At 36.3% G+C, this 17,997-nt stretch overlaps 1 protein-coding gene and 1 pseudogene across 1 annotated transcript in view; one reads left to right on the top strand and one right to left on the bottom strand.

Moving 5' to 3' along the window:
- Positions 1 to 17,997, top strand: part of NLK (nemo like kinase) — a 169,197-nt gene that overhangs the window by 88,366 nt on the left and 62,834 nt on the right. The window contains exon 2 of the mRNA XM_021704112.2: positions 11,225 to 11,354. Coding sequence (XP_021559787.2) covers positions 11,225 to 11,354 — 130 coding nt within the window. The remainder of the gene's footprint in view (positions 1 to 11,224; positions 11,355 to 17,997) is intronic.
- LOC123326769 lies at positions 9,611 to 9,703 on the bottom strand (annotated as a pseudogene).

The following is a 17,997-nucleotide window of genomic DNA, read 5'->3' as shown; positions in this document are numbered from 1 at the left end:
CCAGAATTTGATTTCTTTTTTGTTTGTTTCTATATTGTGATATCCTATTTGTTGTCATTATCACCATTTTTTTAATTCTTTAAACATGATTTCCTTTAATTCTTCGTACATATTTATAATAGCTGCTTTTGAACTGTTACTGAATACAACATCTGGGCTCACTCAGAAACTATTTCTATTGACTGCTTCTTCCCCTGGTTATGAGTCACATTTTACTGTTTGTTTATATATCTTGTAATTTTTTTGTTAAAAACTGGACATATTTAATAATGTAACAACTCTGGATCTGATTCCTCCCCAGCCTCCCTCCCACCTGAGGGTTGTCATTATTGACATATTGGTGTTATTGTGTATGTTTGCTTATATTTAAGTGACTTGACTGGGCTTAATGTGCACAGTCTTTCTCCCCCATGGGGTACAGACAGTCGTATCTGCTCAGGTTTTTAAAAATTATTTTAATTTTTAGCCAGGCCTTCTTGGGCTGCCCTTTTGTCTGTGTAGCTTGGTGGTCAGCTAGTGATTGGTTAAAGCTAGTGATTGTGCTCAAACATCTTGCGCCAGTAAAGCTTCTCTCCTTTGTGAGTATGTTAGGGAGCTCATCTAGTTTTCAACTATGCCCCAACTTTTATTTTCTGCTGAGCCTCTCAGTTCTTCCCTTAACATGTGGGAAGCCTCTCAATCAGCCATGGGTATGTGCAGAGCTTAGGCCCTCTCAGGTCAGCTCTGAGTACATAAGCAGCCTCCAGTTAGCCAGGAATATGTGGAGAGTTTACCTAGCCCACTGTGGCTCTCATTTCCAGAATCTCCTTGTTAAATTTCTGGATTTATGTTCCAACTGGGGTAGCAACCTCAGACTTGCAGAGCTTTCTCTTTTATTCTCCAGTTGAGTTTAATGCTTTTATGGTCAGTGCTACTTAGTGTGGGGTTTTCATCCTCCACTTGAGATCACATCAGCAACCTCAGGCAGTGAAGTTGCTGGTTTTCATGGCCAACTACTACATGGACTGTGCTTACATGGGGGTAAGGAGCAGCCAAGCGGTAACACCACTGACTCTCATTGTTCTTACTCCATAATTTTTCATAAATAAACAGTTTTGAATTTGTTGTTTGACTTTGGTTGTTTTCTGGAGTCCTGAAATGGTTTTCTTTGACATTTTTGTCTAGTTTTATAATTGTTTTGAGGGGAAAGGATTTGCTGACCTCTTCAGTGTGCCACAGCTGGAAGTCCTGCCTCCAGCTTTGTATTTGCAGTATTTTTGGTTTTGGTTATTTTTAAAAGGCTAACTAATTAAAAACCTGAAGCACATCTATATATTGTAGCTGCTTCAGCAGTTTGCTTTACAATGGAAGAAGTTAGGAGATTGTGATTAGGTTAGGGGTGGGACTGTAGTTCTGCTATAATTCTGCTGACAGCACTCTCCTGTGGAATGTTTCTTAATAGCATATTCTTGTGTAATGATGAAGAAAACGTTTATTTTTTTAAGTAAGCAAATTCCTTTGGAATTCTACCAAAACATAAGAAAGATAGTATGTATACTCCTTGCTACAAAATAGATCAGTGGCACAAGGAAATATATGACAGAATTCATTGGGCTGGTATAGATGTGTATTTTTACAAAAAATAATAAAAAGAATTGTCCTCTTTGAAAATTACTCATCATACAAATTTCAACGTGAAGTGCCTTTTTATGCTCAATTTTAACTGAGAAATTTGTCTTTACCTTTTTAGTTCTATAATAATAGAAATATAGAAATGTACACAAAATAAAATATATAGTTCAGTGATTTATCACAAAGTACACACTTCTATATCCACCATTCATATAAGAAATAGGCCATCACTAGCACACAGAAGTCCCTTCTGGTCTCCCCCATCATCACCTCTCCGAGATAACCCCTATCCTGATTTTATGGTAACTACTTCCTTTCTGAATAGTTTCTATCTCCTAAGTATACATCCCTAAAAAATAGAGTTCAGCTTTGCTTATATTTTTAATATTATGGAAATGAAATCTTACATTATTTGTGACTGGTTTCTTTTGTTCAAAATCAGGGGTATGAGATTCATGTATGTTGTTGAACGTAGCAGTAGTTCATTTTAATCACTATAGAGTTTTCTATTATATGAATAGACAACAATTTGTTAATTTGTTCTGTCATGGATATTTGGATTGTTTCCAGTTTTAAGAGCATTAAAAATATTACTGTGAACACACTCATATGTTTAGTGATAGGTGTGCACATTCCTTTGGGGTATATACCTTGTGGTCAGATTGCTGGGTCACACTGTATTCATATCTTCATTTTAGTATATAAAGCCAATCTGTCTTCCATAGCGATTGTACCAATTTACATTCCTACTAGCAGTCTCTAAGAATTACATTGTACTACATCTTCACTAAAAATTTGGTATTGTCTACCTTTTATTATTAGCCATTCTGGTGGTTATATAGTACTTTCTCATTATGGTTTTAATTTTCATTTCCCAAATGACTAATAAGGTTAAGGTCCTTTTCATATGTTTATTGGCTGTTTGGATTATCCTTTTTTGTAAAATGCCTATTCTGTCCCTTTTTAAAAATTGATATGTATGAATTCTGCGTGTATCTGGATAAGCACTTTATTCCTTATATGTGTGGTACAAATGTCTTCTGCATGACTTGCATTTTTACTCTTAACAATGTACAGATAATGAAAAGAAGCTCTTGATTTTAAAGTAGTCAGATACATGAATTTTTCTTTTGCATTCTGATTTGTGCTTTTTGTGTCCTATTGAAATCTTTCCCTGCCCCAGTATCTTGAAGATATTCTACTGCATGTTCTCTTCTAAAAGCTGAATGATTTTGCTTTTCACATTTACATCTACAATCCACCTGGAATTTGTGTATGGAGTGAAGTAGGGGTGAAGATTCATTCTGATTTTCCGTATGGGTATCTAGTTGTTCCATACCATGCATTGAAAAGAATGTTGTATCTGTCAGGGTCCAATGAGGAGAAAGAAACCATACCAGTTATTTAAACAGAGTTTTTAAAGTTGGGGGGAATGCTAATTAGCTGTAAAGTTGTTTGTAAAGTTTAAAGTTGTAGGTAATTAAAAAGACAAGAGAAACACTAAGGTATCATGGAAGTAATAGCTACCTCTAGCTATGGCTAGAGGAGTATCATGAAGAGGTTGGAATTATTAAGACTTAGAACCCCATGCAGTAGAAATTCAGATATCTAAGGAGAGGATACAAGCTCACTGGTGCTGGTATCTGGGGTGGAGGATGCAGTGAGGCTGCTTCTGCAAATGGGAAAACTATAAACTGGGCTCAGCTGCAGTTACAGGAAGGCATTGCCACTGCTGGGAGTGAAGAAGTGTTGCTAGGGTGACACAGAAACAAGAGACAGGCAGGAAGCTCACAGGAAGGGGCAAGTCCCCTTTACCTCCTCCAGCCTTGTAGTCTTCTCTAAAGCACCCTGTTGGCAAAGCCTAACATGGAACTAGTTAGCAAAACCAAAATGTGGTTTGCAGAGTCATAGCCCCAATATTTATAGAGTTGTGTTCACACAGATGGGTTTGAAGCTGAGAAACAATAGCTTATGGTACAGCCTTCCTATCTACAAAGACACCTTTATGACAAGCCAGGTGTCTGTATATGTGAGAATCTGTTTGGGGGTCATATTTCTATTTCTTTGGTCTTGCTCCAAAATTATGTTATCTAAACTATTGTAGCTTTATGTTAAGTTTTCATATGTAGTATAGCAATTTTTGCCACCTTCTTCAAGAGTGTTTTAGCAGTCCATGGCTTATTTGCATTTCCGTAAAGACTTTAGAACTGACGTGTGTAGTTCCACAAAAAGAAAACCTTTTGGGGTTTTGGTTGGTATTTCACTGAACCTATAAATCAGTTTGGGGAGAGTTGAAATTTTTATAATATTGAGTTTTCTTTTTTTTTTTTTTTAAGATTTTATTTATTCATTTGAGACGCAGAGATAGAGAGAGAGAGAAAGCATGAGCAGGGAGAGAGGCAGAGGGAGAGGGAGAAGCAGGCTCCCCGCTGAGCCAGGAGCCCTATGTGGGGCTCTATCCCAGGACCCTGGGATCATGACCTGAGCCGAAGGCAGATGCTTAACCATCTGAGCCACCCAGGCGCCCCAATATTGAGTTTTCTAGTCCATGAATATGGTATGTCTCTCCATTTATTTGTCTTTAATTTCTCTTGATAATGTTTTTTAGTATTTTTATGTAGAAGTGTTGCTTACTTAGCTTTTGTTAGCTTTAATCCCAGATACCAGATATTTTTATGTTATAAATAGTGTCTTGAATTTTTTTATTTCAATGTTTTAATTTTGAAATTTTTCAAACATACATTTTCTGTATTTTTGAATAGTTTGACCTCATTATACTGATCACCAGATTCAATAATTACCAGCATTTGCTTCATTTGTTTCAACAATCATTCTTGATGAAGTATTTTAAGACAAATCTTAACTCTCATGTCATTTCATCTATATATACTTAAGTATACATTCCTAGAAAATATGGACATTTGATTTATAACCATGATTCCAAGCCATATTCAGATTTTCCTTTTTATTTCAAAAATTAAATTTTACTGGTATGTTGGTATGTTCAGTTTGCTTTTAACTAACAGCATATGAGGACTTAAATTTTATGTTAAGTAATTAAAATATTAGCTTAGCCACTAAAATATTAAATAATAAGCAATTAAACACAAATTTTTTTCCAATGATGTGAACTTTGCTTTTCTAAATTCATTACAATTTTTCAACACCGTCAAAACCATTCTTTCATTTGGTGTCTTCTATATTTGTAAACCCATTGTGCAACAAAAATTGCCATTCTTTAAAAAAAAAAAAAACTTTATATTTCTCAGTATTCCTATTACTGAATACACATCTTTCAGGAAGTCATCAGTGGGATTAAAAGCAAGCACTTTTTTGTGTGACATCTTTTTTTTTTTATCCTTTATAACTTCTTTTGCCATAAATTGTTAAAATGTAAGAAGAAGGTGCAGTTGTGAATTTTTTCCTTTGTATCTTTGTACAGAAATCTGTCTTTCAGGGGCGCCTGGGTGGCTCAGTCAGTTAAGTGTCTGCCTTCGGCTCAGGTCACGATCCCAGGGTCCTGGGATCGAGCCCCACATCGGGCTCCCTGCTCAGCAGGGAGCCTGCTTCTCCCTCTCCCTCTTCCTGCCTCTCTGCCTACTTGGGCTCTCTGTCTATCTCTGTCAAATAAATAATTAAAATCTTAAAAAAAAAAAAAAAGGAAAGAAACCTGTCTTTCATTGCAGGTGGTTCTCCTTCCCATACAATATTCATGGGTCTGTTTCTAGGAGAAGACTGTGGCTAGTGGCTATGAAAACTTCCTAGAGTTGGCAGGCTAGGCTGTGTCATGTTCACCCTCGAACATGAGAAAATCCCTATTGAAGACAGTGTGGCAACTTTCCTGCAGCAAGTCATACTCCTCACAAAGATATTTGACAGTGACTGAGGAGTAAGTCTCTGTGTCTTTCCCAGCATCTGCAGCAAGGATGAAACTAATTATTAATTCATGGCTGTCTAAGGAACAAAATTGTTCTCAGGTCAACAATAATTAGTATAAGAGGATTTTGTGCCTATATTTTAACTTAACCAATGATAATTGATGGGGAATTGAGGTCTTAAAAGTTAGATCTTATTCATTGGTAACAAGTATTTGAAAATAAATATGCCAGCCTGATATTGGATGATTTGCCTGTGTCTTATTTCTCCTCCCTTATCAGCACCCCTGGGGATCTCACTACAGATCAGAATGGCCCAGTGATGTCTCACCTGCTAGGATCATTGCTCTTTACACTTGTTTAAACAACAGAGTCAGAGGATGTTTAAGTTCATATTTAACTCTTTCAAGTAAATGTAGATGTTTTGATTCTTCTGGTCAATAGTGGAATGTGAGGATATGAGAAAAAGAATGAACCATTTCACTGCTTTGGTTTAGTCTTTTTTCCTTGTAATATCAGATTAACAAATCTGAAGATCAGTTTAGTAGAAGTATCTTGAAAAAAAGGACAAGGATCTCTTTCTTATATATAGAGCTAACTCAGCAAATACCAAATTTGGATAAATACAAAAGAAAAACCAAACATCAGAAAACCCCAACTGATGGAACAAATTACCTAACTATGAGAATCTTTTTTCATGTGTCTTTGGGTGGAGGCAGGGAAGCCTAGAAAATTTATTCCTCTGAACGGTGTGCAACTCTATAAATTATGTCAAAGTACACAAACTGTAGCCTGTTAAAATTTTGGTTAGAAAGACCAAAGAGACGTAAAAATAAATTCTTTATTCCTTAACCTGTAGTGTCCTTGAACATGTAACAGGGACTAAGGTACAAATAAGATACATTTTTTTAGATTTGTTGTCAAAAATTTTACCTCATAGTTTGCGATTGTTTTCTCAAGCTGACTTAATCTAAATACGAGTAAAAATAACTTTTAAGGAAATGAATATCAAAATGAACACGAAGGCAATAATCTAAATATTTAGTGTCTAGTTAAGAGGTTCTGTTACTGAGATACGTACTGTATTGGTACAGTTGACGTAGTAATTGTAGTGTGTATAGCAAAAAATAGAAGATTGCTGATTACAAGTTTATGTGAATAGAATTAGAAGAACCTGATTTTCTCAATCCGAGTGAAACATTCTCATTATAAATTATTTATTTGCTTGGAATAGTTAAAAACCTGTATCAGAAACATGAACTTTAAAACTGCTAACCCATGTGGGGAAAAGATTCTTCACATAAAATGAATGTGGAGCATGTAATTTCATGGAGATCTTGCTTAGTAGTTATACTAATTTAAAGCTGTTGTAATGTTAGGTTCTAGTGCCTGGGAATGTATCCCCAATAAGCTTCATTCTTGTTTCATTCTAACCCTTCTACTTGTCAGTAATTTAAGCAGATTTGTGGCAGTGGTCAGAGTTTCCTGGGATTAAGAAAGCTCTACAAACAAAACAACCACACCAGATCTAAAAAGCTTCCTATTTGGTTTTGTACTCTTTTGGCTGACTATATTTCTCTGAAGAATGGCTTGTGGATTCTTCTGGCTGTTTAAAAAACAGTTGAACTGGTATTCTCAGTGTAGAGGATTGATGTACTCCAGGCAGATGTAAGAAAGGATTCTTTTTTCACAACCCTTAAAACTGTATTTAGTGTAACTTGATTGCCCATGAAGATAATGAAGTAAAATGACAGATGCACTGTTTTATATAAGGCTTCCAGTATTTAGTAGAGAAAGTGACCAGTAAGTGAATTGTAGACCAAGGGATGGCACCTTTTTTTCTATAACAAGGCAAGTTGCCCTAAATTTTGTTCATCATTTCTACAGCTGGAGCTTCATTAACAAGTACAGTTGGAATAACCAGGGTATTGCAGCCACAGAAGAACTAAGCACAGCAAGCCTTTCAGTAACAAAAAAAATAGAATTCCTGTGTAACAGGCTTCCACACTTATCTGTGTTCTGTGGTACTGTTTGAGCTGAACTAAAGCATCTGCTACCTCAAGTTAAGAGAGAACAAACTCAACATGGCGTGAAATTACTGCACAGCCATTCACATTCATTAGAGTTATATTGTTACCAGCCACAGGCATGACTGGCTTTTGCATGAATAATAAAATAAAATGCTGCTTTGTGAATTTTACCTTACAACATTGCAAGGCACAGTACTAACCTTGGGCCAGGATTAGGTTTATCGTAGAGCAGCTCTCCTCACCACAGTAGAGTCAAGACCAGTAAGAAGTCAGAAGTTAGGAAGTATTGCTGTATGAGGCCTGGGGAAAGGACCTTGTGTTAAATCAATTTACTCATTTTTTTAAAACAAATATTTATTGTGCAGACTAGCTATTTGGAGATGTTAAAATTATTAAGCTACCATTTGGCAACCGTCATAGTAATAGTTGACTCAGGCAAAAATCCTCAATGGATGCTAAAGGCCATGGGTCAAAGTCTGATGAGGTATAGAACAGTTATACAATTACCAAGGGAAAAAAGTAATTTTGCAGTGTGGCCACCTGACAGACACCTCATCCAAGTGATCAAAGTTAATCACCAGAAATGGGGAAAATTGACATCATGTGCCTCATAATATATTCACTGAGAAGACCTCACTTCTTTTTTTTTTATTTTATTTATTTATTTATTTTTAAAGATTTTATTTATTTATTTGAGACAGAATGAGAGAGAGAGAGCACATGAGAGGGGGGAGGGTCAGAGGCAGAAGCAGGCTCCCTGCCGAGCAGGGAGCCCAATGCGGGACTCGATCCCGGGACTCCAGGATCATGACCTGAGCCGAAGGCAGTCGCTCAACCAACTGAGCCACCCAGGCGCCCGAGAAGACCTCACTTCTGAGTTCTTCCTGTTAAAAATGCCTGACCTGGGGCTCCTGGGTGGCTCAGTCGTTAAGCGTCTGCCTTCGGCTCAGGTCATGATCCTGGGGTCCTGGGATCGAGCCCCGCATCGGGCTCCCTGCTCCGCGGGAAGCCTGCTTCTCCCTCTCCCACTCCCTCTGCTTGTGTTCCTGCTCTCGCTATCTCTCTCTCTGTCAAATAAATAAATAAAATCTTTAAAAAAAAAAAAAAATGCCTGACCTGTGGGGCGCCTGGGTGGCTCAGATGGTTAAGCGTCTGCCTTCAGCTCAGGTCATGATCTCCAGGTCCTGGGATCGAGCCCTGCGTTGGGCTCCCTGCTCAGCAGGGAGTCTGCTTCTCCGTCTTCCTCTGCCTCTCCCCACTGCTCCTGCTCTCTCTCTCTCTCTATGTATCTCTCTGTCTCAAATGAATAAATAAAAAAATTCTTAAAAAAAAAATGCCTGGGGCGCCTGGGTGGCTCAGTTGGTTAAGCGACTGCCTTCGGCTCAGGTCATGATCCTGGAGTCCCGGGATCGAGTCCCGCATTGGGCTCCCTGCTCAGCAGGGAGTCTGCTTCTCCCTCTAACCCTCCCCCCTCTCATGTACTCTCTCTCTCTCATTCTCGCTCTCTCAAATAAATAAATAAATAAATCTTAAAAAAAAAAAAAATGCCTGACCTGCATCTAATCATGAGAAAACACCACAAACCCAAATCGAGGAGCAGCTACAAAAATGGCAGTGTTATGGGACGCCTGGGTGGCTCAGTCGGTTAAGCATCTGCCTTTGGCTCAGATCGTGATCCCAGGGTCCTGGGATCGAGTCCCGCATCGGGCTCCCTGCTCTGCGGGGAGCCTGCTTCTCCCTCTGCCTCTCTCTCTCTCTCTCTCTGTCTCTCATGAATAAATAAAATCTTAAAAAAAAAAAATGGCAGTGTTACTAAAAGACAAAGGAATGCTAAGTAACTATTCTACATTAAGGAAGTCTCAAGAGACATTGACAATGAAACACATTGTGTGGTCCAAAATTTTCCTCCCTTGCTATTTGACATTTTTGTCTTCTAGTCTAGTTATAGAAGTGGTATTGAATAGAAAAAAAAATATTTTTAATAGTCTGAATTAATACTATACCCAGTTTCCTTCCTATTTTACCTTTATGTGGATTTTTAGGCAATGTTTTGGATTGGGTTTGGGTTTGGGTTTTTTGGTTTTTTTGTTTTTTTTTAATATGGGACATTTCGCGAATTTGCGTGTCGGGGCTGTGCTAATCTCTGTTATGTTCCAGTTTTAGTATATGTGCTGCTAAAGGGAGCACTGGGTAGGTGTTTTTTAAGCAATAATTGCGAATGACAGTTCAAGCTATTGAAAACCTAAAAATTATAATTCTTAATTGTTTTACCAAATTTTCAATCAACGTAAGAATAGAGTCCTCATGCTGTTTAAATAGTAGAATGTACCATTTAAGAGTTTCATGAACACCTAAGAAAAGAAGTAGTGATCACTAAGATGAATTTATAAAGAAGTCATGGTATTCATAAAGAAGTTTGGTATAGTTTTTAGACAGGTTGGTAGGTAACAGTAATGCTTCATTTTCAGGAAGGCAATTTGATGAGTGTCTGATTTCTTGTGGACAAGATGAAGAAATAAACTGAGTGATTATAGTTCATTAAATAAGTAATTCAATAATAATTGGAGGTCAGGCTCATAAGTAATTTCTAGTGTTGTATCTGTTGCAGAGATCTCTTCTGTCCTGTTAATAACTTGGATAAAGTCATTGATGACCTATGGAACAGACTTTTTAAATGACACAAATCTGGGAGGGATAGCCAAAGCATTGGATAACTGAAACTGGAACTGAAAGATAATGGTAGCCAGGAATGACAGGCAGGAATCCGCAAAATAAATTTGACAGGAATAAATTCTACAAGGACAACCAGTCATATGTGATGGGTGGAAGGAAAAGCTTTAAGATAATTCATGGAAAATCACTTGCAAAATGGTCAGTTGGCCATATTTAACAAATTTATTGCTTTGTTTCCTTTAACTATTTGATTTAATATGTATCGTTTGGGTCCAGTCAGAAAAATGGAAACCATACTAGTATGTCAAACATAGGGGAATGTAATACAAGGAGTTGGATATACAGGTGTTAGAAGACTAAAAGATAAAAAAGGGGGGACACTGAGCTATTAAAGAAAAACTACAGGAGGCACAGTTACCACACCAAGAGCCTTATAAGAAGCAAAAGGGAAGAAGTCTTCATAATCTAGAAGCTATGGCCCTAAGTTGGCACTCGGACTTATGAGGAGGGGACACTGTTCAGCTACTGGTGGGATTGAAATCCATATTACTAAAAGATGTTCATTTATGTAAGAAGCCAAAATAATTAAATTGTGTTCTCTATATTGAACTAAACGTAATGACATCTGAATGAACATCTCTTCCATCTTGAATTTGGTTCCAAGAATGAACTAATTTGACTTCAGTTGTATTAATCTGTACACCCCCTCATCTTTAAAATGGCTTTACCATTAATAGCCCTCCTACCTGAGATGTGTTCTTAAGTGACCTCTCAGAAAAAGTGTTTATAGAAATTTAGAGAAGGATTAAAAAAAAAAAAGCATGGCAATTAAGTTGGATGAGCTAAACATTCCCTTTGATTTTAAGTGTGTACTTGTTTTAATTCTTCTTTCTCACTGATATCTTAAACACTGTTTAAGTGGATTGAGTAGTTTAAGATAAAGATGATTGTCATGCTCTGAAACATTGAAGAACAAAGTTTGGAATTGATTTCTCTCTTTCTTTTTTCCTTCTCCCCCAAATATTGCTTCTTTAGGTCAGTAACAGATCCAAGAGATGGAAAGAGAGTAGCACTCAAAAAGATGCCCAACGTCTTCCAGAATCTGGTCTCTTGCAAAAGGGTCTTCCGGGAATTGAAGATGTTGTGTTTTTTTAAACATGATAATGTAAGTGAAGTTGGTCTTTGGGATAGACTTTTTCCTACGCATGCTTAATTGTGTTAGTAGGGAGCAAAAGAGAGTAAAAAAAGGGGGGGGGGGATATGCAAGTTATTAAGAAGTTTGGGAACCTGAGACAAATTAGACCACTTTTTTGTCAAAAATGAGCAAGTTTAAGTGAATTCTGAGATGTATTGATCAACAGATAAACATTAATTGATGTAAAGAAAATGTTAATAGTCAGCTGAGGAATGATACTAATATTTAACATAGAGTGTAATATGTAGTATGAGTGATTTAAGTGGAAATAATTGGTCCCTGATTTTAAATGCTTTATTCTTAACCTTTAATATTTGAAATAAGAGATTAATTTTAAAATGTAGGGAAACAGTTTCTTCTTTTAAAAAACAGTATAGCTGTTAAAGTAACATAGGTTAGCTTATTATGGCTGTGTTGAGAGAAGTCAAGACTCATGGGTGAATAGAAGAATCATTGTGGTTTGAGAGATAGCTTCTCCTCAAACCTGAAGTAAATGTTTGATACATGTAAAATTTACCTGGGGATCTTAGCACTGGACTCTGGAGTTTTCGATTTCATATGATAAGAAAAACTGCCTCACATTCTTCATTTGGTACTCAACCCACGTTATTTTAATAGCTAAAATAAAAACTTTATCATAATATAGTAATTCCTTGTGAGTCTGACTGCTTGTTTGCACAGGAACTTTTAGAACTTTGACCAAAGTGTAGGTCTCACTTTAAGAGAGAAATTTGTAGAAGTTTGAGGTATTTGGTAAAAGTAGGAATATCAAACAGATATGTTTACTTGAAATTCCTTGCTTTGACATATTTCACCTTATTGATTACTCCTTGACATCCATTTTCCTTAAACTTTTTAAAAAAAGTTATTGCTATCTTTCAGTCAATTGGAATTGCCTAAAAATGTGTTTCTTTCAGTGACTTTGAAAATACCACTCGAGTTGCTATTTTATGACTGGTCCCTCAGATTTTGTAAGTGATTTAGAAAGATGTCTAGTGCTTGCTTAGTTATTTATTTCTTGAATTTGAGTGGCATCCCAACATCAAAGAGGACAAACGTTATTTACATTGTTAGAGACTCAAGTAAAGGTATCCATGGTGAAGAAATTTGCTAACTAAGGATTTCAATGATTTATTATATTCAGACCTATCTTGGCTTCTTTTATAAAGGAGGGATGGTGTAATAGGCTGTTATCTATATATATTGGTATCTTTGCTCGTGACTCATTCCTGTAGAGTAACTAATTAAGTTACAAAGGTGGTGTCAGTGAGTAGCGTAAGAAAAGAAATAAAATTCTTGAAAATCATACCTATCAAAACATAGCAACCAGTTGGAGCTCCTGAGCTCTATCATAAGTGAGTGCTTGTGACTTCTGTGGGAATATTCAAAAGTGAGACAGATGGTTAGAGGTGAAGATGGTATGGCACCATTATTTTATATATCATGAATTTATGCTGTGCTCTGAGATCTCCAGAAGCGTCTCAGTGCCACATACCTGTTATGTGTGCAATGCAGTCTGAGAAGCAACTGGTATTTGATGTAGTTAAGGCAACAAATGTCTATTATTGTCTTGTATAGAGGCAGTGCTAGGTCATGTGGAGGTTACAAAAAGTTTAAAATGTCCTTTTTTGAGGGATCAGGATGTACCTAGAGGCTTTCCATACATTAATTCATTTAATCCTTAAATCTTGTCAGATAGGGTTTGTTATCCTTACTTTGCAGAGAAGGAAACCAAAGCTTAGAGTTAAGTAACTTGCCCAAGGTCAGGGTGGCACAAGGTTGGAGTCTCTCTTGCTTCAGAGCCCATGTTCATTAATTCAAAAAACATGTATTCCGCACATCCTATATTCCTAAACTGTTTAGCTTTAGGGCTTTCTAACCTTAAGGAATTTAGTAATGTGTTGAATGCTATGATTACAGTGCTCTGGGAGGACTACCTGCGTAGTTAAGTATTAATGCAAGACAGTCTGTGTTTTGTGCATGGAAAAAACTGAGCAACCAAATCTAGAAGTATATTATAATCACCACGGTGATCCTTAAAAAGGCAGATTCATGGGTCTCATCCCAGACCCACTAAATTGGAATCTCTGGGGTTGAGGCCCAGGGATCTGTAATTTTTAAAGCTCAGGTGAATGTCACACAAGTACTATAATATTAAGGAAAAGAGAAATTGTTGTGGACTTAGAAGCTCAGAGATGCTTTAAACATGGAGGAGGTAAACCTTAAAATGAGCCTTTTGAGATTAAGATTTGATTGAAAGAGAAGAAAAGAATGTCATGATGAAAATGGCATTTAGAAAGATTACCCTGGCCACCGTAGGAAGGTTGGATTTTAATTTGGATGGCTTTTAATGTTTTTTGTATCCTCCACATGAATAGCTACAAAGCCCTGGGAGGCTTTGGATTTTCTTTTGAACAGAACCTTCAGTCACTATATCAGGGGTGCCTGGCTGGCTCAGTCGGTAGAGCATGCAACTCTTGCTCTCGGGGTCATGAGTTCAAGTCCCACATTGGGCATAGAGCTTACTTTAAAAAAAAAAAAGTCACTGTATCAAATTCGTTGATTTTAGTTGATCTGACTGATTGAGATATACACACACACTTTTCTTTAAGGATAGATTCACCTTGATGTAGTAACTTAGAGAAACAGTAATGGGTTTAACTTTCTAAAGGTTGTTGTTGGCTGGGCTTATCATTAGAGTCTAGTCAGAATCTGAGCTATTACAAAACCTGGCAAAAATACTCTCTACCCACCTATGCACTTGTGCGTGTGTTTATGCACACACATAATTGTCATATTATCAGCATGGAGAAGGCGTGATTGAGGTTGTTTTTTGTTTTTTGTTTTTCCAGTTTTGTGCTCCTTTGAGAATCTGATAAAAGCTCTTTTGGAAAAATGCACATACACATGATATTTATGTCATGTTAGGCTTTCACTAGTCCTCTAAAGCCCTTTCGGAGCCCCCTCAAAGGTCCACTGATTCCTGCAAAGATCCCCTGCAATACAAATCTGGGGCTTTTTCTTGTCCTTAGGCAATAGCACTAAGTATGCAATAGGCAGTCAGTCTATTTGAAGAATGAGTAAGTAAATGAAAGTGACAGAAAAAAGAAATCTCCAAGTCTGGCATGATAACCTCAGTGATCTCTCTCAGAGTTACTTTTTCCCAGTCTTTTAATTCTGAAATACTCTAGAGGGATAGAGAAAACAAAGAGGAGGAGGTAGTAGAGGCAAAGAAGAACGATGCGTTTCCCTTTGTGTAGACTGACCTAACTCATACCAATATGGGACCAAGAGGACACTTCTCTGAATGCAGACATGCTGTTTAGCTGCAGACATTTATGCTAATGTTTCTGCTGCTAGGGAGTGTGAAAAGACAAAGGATGCTGTAGACTGGCTTACTTTTCAGTGGATTTGGTTTTGTTTGTTCTGTGCCTAAAATTTGTGGTACTGGGCAGTTTCTTCATGTATTTAAAATAAAACATTCTCGTGTTCATGAATTGGAAAAGTCAGTTTGGTTAATATGCATGTTCTTTCCAAGTTGAGCTCTATATTCAATGTAATCCCAATCAAAAACCCAGCAGGGTTTTGTATATATGTGTGTGAGGAAATTGACAAACATTCTAAAGTTTATGGAATTGGAAAAGACCTAAAATACTCAAGACAGTCTTGATGAAGTTGAACAAAGTCTATTTCACAACAGATACATAAATTAATCCAAAATAGATTATAGATTTAAATGTGAAAGATAAAATAATAAAGCTTCTGTAATAAAACATAGGAAAATATCTTCGTGACTTTGAGATAAGCAAAGATTTTTAATGAGACAAGTAAAGCATTAACTATTTTATTTATTTGTTTTTTGAGGGGGGAGCACAGGAAGAGGGAGAGGGAATCTTAAGCAGTCTCCACACTCAGCATGAAGCCTGACGTGGGGCTTGGTCTCATGACCCTGAGATCATGACCTGAGCCTAAATCAAGTTTAACTGACTGAGCCACCCTGGCACTCCAAGCATTACTATTTAAAAAAAAAAAAAAAAATTGCTAAACTGGACAGCTTTTAACCTTAAGAATTAATGCTCGTCAAAAGTTAAGAGAATGAAAGGACAGGCCTCAGACATATATTCAACAAAAAACTTGTTTCCAGAATATATTATGTGATAGACAATTATAAATATTTAGCATTTGAAGAAGACCATTAGAAGTAAATATTTTACTTGACATTTTTTGAACTGTGAATTCTATATCTAAACATCATATATCTTATAAAGAGCTTCTACAAATCAAGAACTTTGCCCATTAGTAAAAGACTCAGGAATTTGACAAAAGAGGATAACCAAATGGCTAATAAGCATATGACAAAGTGCTCAAAGTCATCAGAGAAAGGTAAATTAAAAGCATAATGAGATAATAATATACCCACCAGAATGGCTAAAATCAAAAAGACTGACAACACCTACCGTTGACAAGAATGCACATTAACCGAAGACTTTAAAATTGCTGGTAAGAGTGTAAATTTGTAAAACCACTTAGGAAAACTGGTAGTTTCTACTAAAGCTGAATACACACCTACCCAGTGATCCAGCAGTTGTACTCCTTGGTATACTCAAGACAAATCATATATCCACCAAAAGACATGTACAAGAGTGTTCATGGCTGCTTTATTCGTAAAACCTAGAAATTGGAAACAACCGAAATGTCTGCCAGTACTCTGGTTAAGTACATTGTGTTATAGTCCATTCACATGATGGTATACTACACACCAATAAAAAGGATGAACCACTGATCCACATATCAACAGGGATGACTCTCATAGGCATAACAGTAAAGGAAAAAAGTCATACACAAAAGACTTCATTCTTTATGATTCAATTTGTATAAAGTTCAAGGACAGGCAAAACTAATCTGTGGTGATGGAAATGAGAATAGTGGTGACCTCTGAGCAGGGATGGGTTTTGATCAGAAAGGGACAAGGGGACCTTCTGGGGTGTTGAAATGCTTAACTTCTTGATCTAGATGTTAACCATGGAGTAAAAAATCATCATATTATATACTTTGTGTAAAAATTAATCAAATTACACACTTGGCATACTTTTTACAACTCTTAAAAATAAGAGTAATTACATAGTCTCTACTTTAAGGAATTTAAAATCTGTTGGGGAGTAAGATTGGGGAAGGGGTAGCTCCTTTGCTAAACATGGGATTTAATTGGATTTTATGAACAAATTTCTAGTTTTTATATTTAGGATTATTTACAGTAGTTGTTTTATTGATAAAGAGCTAAGAAAAAAGAAGCCAGTTTTGCATTGTGTAACCAGTTTATAGTGAATCTTAAAATCACAGAGGTTAAAATTCTAAAAAAACAGCCACCATAATGGGCTTTTGTCTAGTTCTTAAAAGATTTGAGAAATGTGCTGAAACACTGTTTGGTAATGACCATTACTTACAGAAGTATTTTAGTTCATTTTTTTAATTAGACAAGTCTGCTTGCTTTTTGTGTGTTTGAGATCCTTTGAAGAGTTGGTGGTATTTGGGGATACTTTGACTCCTTACAAGTCAAAGTCTTTACAAGAGTCCTCCTATTTACATCATAAGGCTAATCTCACACACTCTATTCCCACAAATAATGGGGTTATAGAGGGAATCAGGCTATTTAAATAGGGAGTCAGGCATGAAGTCTTGAGTTTGAAACTGGTACTGTTCCTTCTTACTTATTTACATCATTTCTGAGATTCCTGGATCATTTCTACTGATCTAAGCACTGTTTTTGCCCCCCTGGAAGCACTGTGGAATGCCATCCTCTGATAAACATTTTGAGATAAAATAATAGTAATATAAAATAAGAGGCATTTTAAAAATTCCAAGCAGAGTTTAAAATATTGTACCTTTGAAGCTAACAATCACAGCTAAATGCTTTAGTGCAAATGTCTGACCCTGTTTTATATGGCTTTTCTACAAAAAGCTTCATCAAATCTGGAATAAGAAAGCCTCATTCTTCATCAAGGTTTAAAATGTATGGTTGTCACTTTCTCTAGATAACCTTTAATTATAGCAGATAGATTTGAAGTGTAAAATAGCTTTGTCTAATGGACGCTGTCACTCATTGCATTCTGGCTTCCCCCAAGACAGGATGTATGTTGTTCAGATACAGAGTGGAGAGTCCGAAAGATGTCAAGTAAAACACTAATTTCTGTCTTCCTCAGACATCAAATATTCATGTTAAAAATTGTTCTATCGCATAATGAGAAATGAATTTGCATGAATTTGTGACACTAGCTAATTATAGGGTTTTAAATTTATAGAAATGAAATAATTTACCTTTTATATGATAAAAGTTATTTTTTGAAGAAACTGAAAAATCTGTTATCTTTCATTTATACGAAGATTCTAAGTATAAACATTTTAATTCAGAAAGGAAAGATCCAGGTTAAAGCATGTAAACTATTTTCGAACTTTTATATGTAACTGGTTTTAAAATGAGTAAAGACTTCTTCATTACAGGAAGTTTTAGTTTAATTTAGAATTTTAAATGCTTGGCTGAAAAAAAATGAGCAAAGGTTTTTCCACATGTAAATTGCAAGGGGAAAAGAAAAAGAGGAGAAATCTATATGTTACA

Source organism: Neomonachus schauinslandi, chromosome 15, assembly GCF_002201575.2.
Source record: "Neomonachus schauinslandi chromosome 15, ASM220157v2, whole genome shotgun sequence".
In the NCBI taxonomy this organism is placed as follows: domain Eukaryota; kingdom Metazoa; phylum Chordata; class Mammalia; order Carnivora; family Phocidae; genus Neomonachus; species Neomonachus schauinslandi.
Note: the sequence above shows the minus strand (reverse complement) of the source record. Positions and strands in the feature narration are given on the sequence as shown.